Genomic DNA, 10,985 nt, shown 5'->3' with positions numbered 1-10,985 from the left:
CTTCCCCCCCCCCTTTTTTTCTTTTTGAATTATGCACAGAAATGTGGCGTCTATTCTGGGAACTAGCGCGGTTTTGTCAATGCTGACTCATCTGGGCTCCTTTCCAAAAATGTGTTTAATATTTTCAACGACTGAAAACTTCCACGGGGTGTTTATACAGTCAGATTAAAGTCGAATCAACTGATAAAGCTAGACATACTGATACACCTCAATAAATTAGGTTATTATTAAAAATAGTTAATTTAAATTCATATGGTAGATTGACATTTTGTTACTTCAGCTGTAAGCAGTTTGTTTCTGGGAGGAAATGAGCCATCTTTAAAAAGAAAATAAAAATCGTATGAGGGGTATACATTTGTAATATTGATTTATTTATTATGCTTGTCAAAAATTATTGATAGCCTGGTTAATAGTCAGTAGGAAAATCAATAATTGCTGAACTATGGTGGCCCACAGGTGCAAACCCGCTACAAACACAAGAATGATGCAAACTGTAAGATACAAATGCACAAAAACAAATGCAACAAAAAACGCTACAAACGAAAACTGCGGAATTTACAAAAAATGAAAGCAAAAACCTACAATCAACAAAGCACAAGCATAAGAAAAATGCTGCAACTTCAGAAAATTGCTGCAATCACAGGAAGGAGAAGCAAAATATAAAATTTTGAGGCCCTCTTCAGAAACTTGAAGAGATGAGAATTGAGAAAGCATGTGCACTATAGAAATGTTGTTAAAGAATAAAGAAACATAATGTGAAAATAAATACGGAAGCATTATTATATTTATTTTTTATTATTATAGCTAGCAATCCACTGGACTCTAATCTCACTTCACAGCAGAGTCTGTGCTTTTTTTAGCTAGTGTTGGAACAGTGACACATCTAAAAGTTGCAGGACACCAGACCCTCACTCTTGTATTTAAATACCCCACATACATGCAATGCATAGATTTTGTAATGATAATGTTGGTGGCAAATAATTCACATTTTCCCTTTCTTTTCAATCATTTCAATTTCATACCTTGTGGCCTGCATCTACCTGTCCTTCCTGGGGTTCTGCTATCTCCACTGGGTCTTGGGTGCAAAGAGGGATGCAACATTGATAGGTCACTACCAGTCCTTCACAGGATAAAACAGAGACACAGAACCAACAACCTTGAACACACGGACGAAAAGGGAATTTAGAGTAACCAATTATCTAATATTCATGTTTTTGGATTGTGAGAGGAAGCTAGAGGGAACCCATGCATGTAGAGAGAGAATATGCAAATTCCACGGAGAAAGAGGTCAGACCAGGACTCAAACTCAGGGCCTTCTTGCTGTAAGGCAACACCAGCCTTTCAACAATTCAGTCGGTTGTTACAATAAGCAACAATATTTTAGTTCTATTTTTCTTAACTAATGCAAACCGATCTTTAATACAGAAATGTGTACCAATATGTTCAGAGGGTAAGCAATCTGGATGTTCCTGATTGCTTCCATCTGCAGTCCAAGCCTTGTCAATTGCCCCTAAACTCTTGAATGGGCTTTACCAGACGCTCAAGGCTGCAGTCATTCCTGTCGCTTGATATTTTTGTAACAAATTTGTTTGCTTCCAACTTCACTTTCAATGTTCGGGTAATATTGTTAAACATAGTTTTACATGAACAGTCATTTTTTTTAACAATAATCTTTTGTGGTGTTTCCTCTTTGTGGAGGGTGTTGTGAATGACTGCAAGACAGCATAGAGTCGGTAATCTTCCCTTTGGCTGTGGACACTTTACCTAGTCTAACATTTTTAAATAAAAGTGCCCACTGAGTTTTATCCATTTGGTTATGGCCAAACCAAATGGATAACCAATATCCATTTGGTTATGGATTAACCATAACCAAATGGATATGGATTCCATTTGGTTAAGCCAAGCAAGTTACCTACAAGAAGGCTAACACGAGCCCCTGCAGCCTCAAGCAATATCCATAGGTCTCATGTACAATTTGGAGGATGAATGTTATACTTCTTCTATTTTGACTTGAAGTGATGTAATAGGATCTCATATGATCTGTTTAACAACTCAAGTCTCTTTTTTCCCACAACATTTTTAGGTATCTAAAACTATGTTTTATTTGTGAAAGTTATTTGGGCGGACAAACTTTTTTATAAGGATGTTTAGGCTTTTCATATCAAGCTGTGTATTCAACTCATGAGGTTAAAATACCACTAAGTCTTACATATTTACCATACGCTTTCCTTCGAGGACCCCAGCAATGCTGAGAGAATGCTGCATTAATAGTGAAACAGGACACTCTGAAAACTGAATTAACCACACAGATTCCATTCAGGACTATGTATAGACATTTCTTTAAGGCCCCACAGGCAAAATCAGCTCTCTTTACTCTGAGGAGTTTTATCACCCTGACTGGCCTCTTTACAGCTTTTTCTCAATGAGCTGATAGTGCAGTAGATTCTTGCAAATGACATGTGGATGGCGTGAGAAAAAAAAAGTGCTGCAGGTTTACTGTGGCATGGCTGCAGCGGGACCCAAAAGAGTGCTGGCAGATGGGCGACAGCCTGGGTGAAAGGACAGCTGGCACACTGCATCTCAAAAACAAAATAACATAGGACTGCTTTACATGCGAATGAATAAAATGTCAGCCTGTGAAAAAACAATCTCACAGGCACCTCTTGTTAAAAAAAAAAAAAAATGCAGGTTTCCATCAGCGAATTCAGAGACAAAAGGTTGTCTAATATTGTTGTTTGTCTCAAATGCAGAGACAGCTGGTGTGTGGTGCATGTGTGGGTTTAAGGTATCAACTTGCATGAGCGCAGGAAACACCCACCTATAGATAACCCTTTCTCCACCCACATTTTCCTGTAGTGTTAACTAATTAAAGGCCAAACATCAAGGACATTTCACATTCTGGAACATCAAGATGAATTTTATGATTCAGTTCAGTGCAGTTTATTCATAAAGCACCTATAGACAACAATCAGATAAACAAGTGCTAAAAGGTCTACCAATTCCTTTGTAGTTAAAAAGGCACTGGGTCAGCTTATAGCTGACAAGTGTAGAGGAACAATGTACAAGTACATTTAACTGCTACGTCTTTCTATACAAAAGTAGATTGTAGCTTTCTGCCATAGACTTCAAAAAGAAAACCTGCATTGCTGTGGCATACTCTCAAATAAAAAGTTCCTTATAGATTGTGAATGCAAATGGTGCAGATTTGTTTTCCTACTATGCAAAAACACCCTGGCTATTAACAGTCTGCATATTGTGGATGTGTGGTAGGCTAAGGGAGTACAGAATCTCTGCAAAGGCCTTGTGAAAGAAGTCAGTTGAAGTGGGAAAACATAATTGTTAAACCAAACCTTTAATGAATTAGGGGCGTCCTGACACCAGTTTTTCCATACCAAGTACAAGTACTTGAGTTTAGGTGCTTGCCGATTCCATGTGCCGATTCAGCGTACTAGTATCAGGTTTCAGACCTGATACTAGTATCGGTATCGGACACCACTGTCATGAATGGTTCGATTTTCTATCAGAGAAATATCCTGTATTGTTCTGAAACACAGCACCACTGAACAATGTAGAGAACATTAAAATTTACCTCAAAGACATACAGTGATAGTGTTCCACACACTAGACAATTATACAGAATCGTTTTACGTTTAAAAAGTGAATTTCATTATTTTTTTCCTTAGACAATAAAAAAAAAAAAAAAAAACTTTAATAGCTGCACATCTAAAAACAACAGCTTCTCAAACAAATAAAATTGAGACTAAATGAAACAAAGTATAGTTTTGGTAAAACAACAACAACTATGGGTCACTTTAGTGGACTCATAATGCTCCGTTCTGCTCGACCCTCACTAGTCTTGCAATCCACAAAGCAGGTTTGCAGGCACTGCAATATCTGCAAAGGAAGAAGAAAATGTGTTTTTAGAAGTCTATTATAGTTTAGAATTGTGTCAAGCCTCGACAATCTTGGAATGAAATCAGCCATAACGTTATGACCACCCTTTCTATTGACAAGCTTCCCCATTATGCTGCCAAATTACGCATAACATGTCAGTTTCTTGATATATTGAATTTGTCCCAAACAAGAAGAAAAAAACAATACAATTAGGTGTCTAATTAAATAACAATTCCCATGCTTAACAACTTCACATTACAACTCATTATTATTAAAGTAACTTTAGGATTTTTCTCGTATTCTTATAAGGGCTACATTATCTAGTTTCAGTTTTGGTTTCTGTTCAGAGCTTTTTTGTGTGTGTGTGTGTGTCAATGTTTAAATAACCATTTAGCAAAGGTATGACAGTTCCCTTTAAATATTGCTAAACATATCCTAATTAAAGGCTAAAATTTAATTTGTTACCAGCTTGAATTATCTGTATTTTATTTTAAGATCTGTTTATAATCAGCAAGACAGCTAAAATAGACAAGATAATTTTTATCTGAAGCAGTTAGACCGCAGTTTTTTCCCAAAGGTTAAGGTAACAGATGAACTGAGACAACTTCCGTTAAAACTTCACAATAAATGTCTTAAGGAACTATTCTATGCTCCGAATTAAAAGTAAAATTAATTTACATAGTGGGCAATGTGTTTGTAAAGTTGAGGAAAAATAATAAGAATTAGGTTTTACTAAATGAGATATGATATTTCTGTCATATCTCACACAGTGTTCCCAAAATTATTCTAGTCGTTTCCACTGTTAAAATAGGTTTACCTTCTTCATGATGCAATCGTAATGTTAGGGCTGACTAGTGTCTAACATTTAGATTTAACGGTAGGTTTGTAGCAGTTTAAGTACCAATTTTCTTTGGCTTAGGGAGATTCAGGTTGTCCATGATTTTCACAAACTCCTCCAAATTCTTGGTTAGGCGGGGATTGTACTTGCGTTCCTCACCAACTGTAGTAACTGTCTGACCTAGTAAACAGAAAAACAGAAAGCTTAGTTACAAAGTAATAACATTGTAGAAAAACTATTTAAAAAGGAATGCACAAGAATTATATAATGTAGCTCATTAAAAACATTTGAGCATTTCTTTGGTGCATGAAGCCTTGAACATGACATGAAGAAAAACATTGTAGTGACTTCTGAGTGTTGAAAACTACGTTTTTCAATTACTATGCTCTGGCTTAAAATAATTTTTCAAAGTAATTTTGTCACCGTCTGTGAGATAGGACATAATTTTAAGAAATTAAGCATGTGGGTTTTTAACCAACCTTTGTAGTCATGTGCTGGGTAGAGGAGGCAATCTTCAGGCAGCTTGAAGACGACCTCGTGGATTGACTTGTAAAGCCTTTCAGCAGAACCTAAGAAGAAGGACCAAGATTAAACTCTAAAGTCAAAAGCTTGTTAAAAATATTTAATCAAAGACTGTTAAAAAAAAGACATTTATAGAAGACTGAATTATTCAAGTGTTATTTTATTTAATGCAATACTGCCCCCATGTGTCCCTTGTGTTTAATCACATGCCTAAGAACTATGGGAACTATGGGAAGAAGACTACTGACTATTGTAAGAGATGCAAGTCGTAATTACTCCAATACGGGAAATTTACAGGAAAATACTGCTATGGGAGCACGCTGGAACAGAAAGGTCAAAATGGGATACTTGACAGGTATGAGGAAAGACCATGTGCCTACCCTGCTGGAAGTCTGTTCTTCCACAGCCTCTGATGAGCAGAGCGTCCCCAGTGAAAGCCATGCTCTTGTCCCCCAATACCAGGGTTATACACCCATCAGTGTGTCCTGGTGTTTCTCTCACTATCAGACACTGGTGATTAGAAATAAAAAAAAATTTAAAAAATTAGCTGGACACTTTTTTTGCTCAAATCTATTTTATCAAATTATTTCAGCAACAATTTTTCACCATTTACTATGTATTAGAAATAAAATTACAACATACTGATAAGAAAATAGTAATAATAAGTAAATAAATTAACGTGAAAAAAAATAATAGTTGTCCTTACATGTTTTCCGAAGGTGATGTTGTCCCCCTCTGACAGCTGAATATCTGCTGAGGCACCGCTGTGTTTAGAAATGGCGCTCTTCAGTCCCTGGATCTGTTTCTTCATCAACCCAGTGCCGGTTACGTGGTCTGCATGGCAGTGGGTATTAACTACCATAAACACACACACACACATTAGATTTTGTTATTGGAAGTAATTTATTGTCAGTAAGCAAAGTTGGAAATACTTAAATATTTTATTGAAGGGGAAAAGGTCTAACAGCTGTATGGGCTGATGTTCAGCTTGGTGACGTCCAATGGCAAACTGCCTGACAGGACTATTAGCAGAATGATAATCATATCTGTCTTTGTTAAGTAACATCGACTTTGATCTAATACTGATTAGATCAATGTCAATGTCAAAAGATCATCTACTTTTATATGTGCAGGTTATGCAAGCACTGAAACATTATTAAGCTGGTAATTAACTTGATGAAAAAAAAAACCTTTTCAAAAGCTATCTTTTGTGATTATGGCTAGATTACCCATCTCAGAGAAAGCCATTGTTTGAGAAAGTTATGATCTCCAAAATGTAAATAATTTTCTTCACACCACTCCAACACTTCTACCCTGCTATTAAATGCTTCTAAGGAGATTTCAGGTTTTTTTCAGCTGTATTGATTATAGAGTAACTGCAGCACTACCTTTCCCTCACTTGCTGCTAAAAGTCAGCAACTTGTCAGCTGCTTTTGCATGTAAGGAAATACTTTAAGTTGAAAAAATAACACAAACAATTAATTACAGCAGCTTCACTCGTCATTCTTATTAAGATGAGACTTTAAAAATGATAATTGGCAAGCTACAAGCAGCTTGTCTGTAAAGCAGGTGGTTATAGGCTCACAACTTGTATTGCGAGCAAGTCAATGTGAGAAAAACTAAACTGTGTTTTTACTTAAGGTTGATCATACCTACCAGGCCATGTCTAGTTCCAAGTCTGATTCTTTAATTCTGTGAAAAATTCAATTAAGGTTTTCAATACATCTGTATAATTTATACTTATTCAGATATTCTTTGATGAAACCTTTTTTAAATTCTGTTTTTGTTGTTGTTTGCTTTTCATGCAGATCCGGCAACAAGGATGCAAATAAATGACAGCACAATAAATGAATAAATTACAAAACCACATGGTGAACCTTTTATGTCTGCAGCAGATTAAATGTTTTTTTTTCTTTCAAATTGATATATTAATGGAAAGCTTTCAACAAAAATAAAACAATTTAAAACCATTCAAAATGTTTTATAAGAGAACACAGATGAGTTTTTGAGGTCATGCCATGACAGAAATTGCATCTCCCAACCCATTTGTGGTTGCAAAAGATACCTGCAATTTTTAGATTGAGCCCCAGCTCCTTCACAAACTTCACATCTCTGTCGAGGGTCTCTTTCACGGGATCAATGATGACTGCCTCCTTAGTGTTTTTGTCTGCTAGCAGGTAAGTGTAGGTGGAACTCTCGCTCTCAAACAGCTAAACAGGAAAAACAAGAGGGCGATATCAACAGTTCACATCTTGCAGCTACGGACACATACATTCCCTCTACATTATTAAATAGTAATTGTTTTTAAATGAAGCCCAAACAAGTTACTTAATACGGGAGTTTGGAGTTCAGGTTGAAGAAGTAAAGATGTGTGCTTTTAGGTTAGGATTCCCTGTGTGACAATTTGTTTCTCTGTACCAAAACTACTTGTGGTCAATATGTAGTTATTTATAATAAAGCTTTGGGAGATATGGAAAAAATCGGTATTCAAACATCAAATAATGAAATATTGTTTTTAATGGCAAGGAGAAAGACATTCAACTGTAACTGTAGAAAACACCCATCTATTTTACGTCAACTGCAATGTCATAGTGATGCAGCGATGGCACTAATTAAGCTCAGAGCTTTTTAAAAGCTAAAACAGAAAGAATACGCGTTAATCAGAGTAATGTTAGTTAAAAGACATTTCACCTGAAAAACATCAAAATCTTGTCTGACAATTACCTCACTGTACTTACAGTAAGCTAAGGCTAACTCTACAACTTCCTGTTACGAAGTCAAATTCAGAGCTGCAGCACTGTCCCCAAGTTTGACCATACAAAAGTTTTAAATCACACATACTTGTCTGAAGATCGGTGCTTCGGGATTCGCCATCTTGGAGCCGTATTACTCAATGTTTACTCGAGTCAGCTAACGCACGTGGTAAATGCGCCCTCTCGGGAAAGTAAACCAATGACTGGAGCTGCGTGTGGTTGTTCCTCTTACATATAGCCTCTCAGCCACGCCCAGATTACCTGTCAAGAACTAGTCTGAGATACGTGACCTCCAAGGGTGCGTCAGACCAAACACATGCTGCACAACCATAATAAAAAAAAAACTGCTTTGTCATCATTACTCCACTTTTAATCTTTACAGAATTGTATTTATTGCTATGGTTGTAAAGGTAGACTATTGATTGAGGATGTTAATAATTATATCTAATACTATTTGAGCTCTTAACTTATGCAGCATTACTATTACATTTAAAAAATAATAGCAAGGCAGTGATATTGGATTTGATGGAGCTCTTGCTTTTGATAACATGTACAGCCTTGTTTCCACTGTGCACTTGCAGGCCTCGAAATGCCTCTACATATTCTCCAAAAACTGTTTTTACAAAAAACCTGTGAATCAGTTAACACAGGTCTACACTGCCTTATCTCCAACTGAGCTATAGCATGTGAACAAAGTAGATTATTGTGCAAAGAAAAAACAAGCTTTAGGCACATGTTTCATCATCATGGGGCTGACTTGAGACCAGAACATTTCTTTGTAAACAAATAATTATTTAGACGCACTTTATATTATATTTGACATTTGATCACTTCTGGGATAAAAAGCGAAAATCATGTTAGAGGCAGTTTGAAAAGCAAACTTTATTTTTTAGAGCACTTTCCATACAGTATGCAAAACAGATACAAAGGCTGAAAACAAAATGACTTCATTACAATGAGGCGACAATAAGGGAAAGTATGGTTGGAGTTTTGAGATCTAAGAACACTAACAGTCAGTTACAGGTACACTGCACAGAGTGGGTAGAATAATAAAGGAGTTAATTAAAAAAATTTCAACCTGACTACTAATCAATTACTTGATATAGAAATTCTGAGTGTTATGACAGACAAGACAGTGATTCCAAACATAAAACCAAGACTGATTTTGAAGCTGTTAAAGCAGACTAACAGTAAGCTTCCAGAATGGCTACAACCTCAACCTTTTCTGAAAATTACTTGATTGTGAAAACCGGTATTATTCCAAAACCAACCAATATTAATGAGGTCAACAAAATTTGCCAATAAAAGTGGACCAATGTCCAGTGAAAATGTCTGAAGGTATTCATTGCCTCAAATAGAACTTGCTAAGCAAGATTTATTATGAATATTAAAATTTCAGTAAAAAATAATGTATAGAAGTGCTTTATCTGCCTTTGTTTTGATAACTGCAATTATGTTAGCACATATAATAAGTCAACAAATGTTGTTTGGAGACTTTGTTGTGGCACTGTGAATCCTTATAACTTAATAATTTTTTCATTATTATTATGATCATTCCAGTTTTTTCTTGAGTTCAAACTGTGAATTGTTTCTAGTAATTATGACAACTGAAATAGTTTCATTTGAAAACTATTTCTGAGACCTGTATCATTTTGATACAGGTCTCAGAAACTATTGCAGTTATTGAGTCAAAGGACTGAAAACAGCACAATCAGAAAATTTGAAAAATAAAGAATAAACAGATGAAAGGTATTGGCCTTCTTTTTCACATATACATGTAGATTATCTATACAAGAGCCAAGGTCATTACAAGGTTCCCTAGCTTGTTCTGTAATGAAAACTTCTTTATAACCCCTGTGACTGGTAGCGGTGTGGGTGATTAAATAATATACATTTTTAGCAAAATGCCATTGAATAGCCCATGCAAAAGAAGTCACATGTACCAGTAAAGCAACATGACCATGAAATCAAACCTTGAAGGCATTTATTTCCCTTAGTTAAACATGTTTTGTTCATTCATCCTTTCAATCATGTTACAAGTCAAAATATTACAGATGTACAGAGTAAAACACACACATTTAACTTAAGCGCAATACAAAAACTGTTAGTTCTTCTATAAACAAAAGCATGGTTATATGGAGCCCTCCAGGGGACAGGGATTTTTTCTTTTTTGCGTTACCTCGCAAAACTTTTGCGTTCTCTCACAAAACCTTTGCGTCTCCTCGCAATAATCTACTGATCAGTTCATGCGGCATAATTGAATACTGTAAGCCCTTCTTAAGGTGGCTGCCGTACTTTCTGCCTTAATACAAGGTTATGTACGGTTTTTCCATGTATGCTAATATCTCCTTGTGAAATATGACATTTTATATATTTTTCTTTAGTATAGAAAGACACCACAAACCTATGATATAAACAGAAACTTTCCATAAGTAGGAAAAAAATAAATATACATCCAAACTATTCAAACTATTTCTGAGTTATTATCGCAGGGTAATAAGTCATCTTACAGTTTTGATTGTGTTTCTGTTGTGTTTGTAGTCTGAAACACAAAAGGGCTGCTTTCAGTGCCGTTCCGTCTTAGCCTTAACAGACATAAAATGCAGTAAAAAAAAAAAAAAATCTATTTTTAATCAGTGTTTTGCACCAAGCAGTTAATAACTGTTTTCACTGAGGCTCTGTAAGAGCCATATGAACGAAATAAGTAATTATTGATGTGACAGGAGCACCACTTGAATGGTGGGTGTGTCGATGTGGGCGTGGCTGTCATCAAGTATGAATGGGAAGTTTACTGGTGCGCTGGCTTTGTGTGTATGAGGAAATGGGTAAGCGGGGTGGTCAGTTCTTGCAAAGTATGGAGCATAATAATCAAACTGTCATAAATTGATAATTGTGACAGAACAAAGAAGTGGTTTGGAGTTGATTGATACACAAACAGATGAGATTCCCCAAGTAAACCTAGTGAGGCCCTCTACCAC

General features: G+C 35.9%; 1 protein-coding gene across 1 annotated transcript; it reads right to left on the bottom strand.

The window, feature by feature from the left end:
• Nucleotides 1–2,912: 2,912 nt before the first annotated feature.
• ethe1 (ETHE1 persulfide dioxygenase) lies at nucleotides 2,913–8,224 on the bottom strand. Its single transcript, XM_032558552.1, has 7 exons — nucleotides 8,096–8,224; nucleotides 7,320–7,464; nucleotides 5,961–6,109; nucleotides 5,635–5,764; nucleotides 5,212–5,301; nucleotides 4,796–4,912; nucleotides 2,913–3,894 (listed from the first exon to the last, which is right to left on the bottom strand). The coding sequence occupies exons 1-7, from the start codon at nucleotides 8,126–8,128 to the stop codon at nucleotides 3,851–3,853; spliced, it is 708 nt and encodes a 235-aa protein (XP_032414443.1). The 5' UTR covers nucleotides 8,129–8,224; the 3' UTR covers nucleotides 2,913–3,850.
• Nucleotides 8,225–10,985: the final 2,761 nt, after the last annotated feature.

The sequence above is a fragment of the Xiphophorus hellerii genome, chromosome 3 (assembly GCF_003331165.1).
Source record: "Xiphophorus hellerii strain 12219 chromosome 3, Xiphophorus_hellerii-4.1, whole genome shotgun sequence".
Classification (NCBI taxonomy): Eukaryota; Metazoa; Chordata; class Actinopteri; order Cyprinodontiformes; family Poeciliidae; genus Xiphophorus; species Xiphophorus hellerii.
The sequence above is the reverse complement of the archived record's forward strand: the minus strand, read 5'-3'. Positions and strand labels throughout refer to the sequence as shown.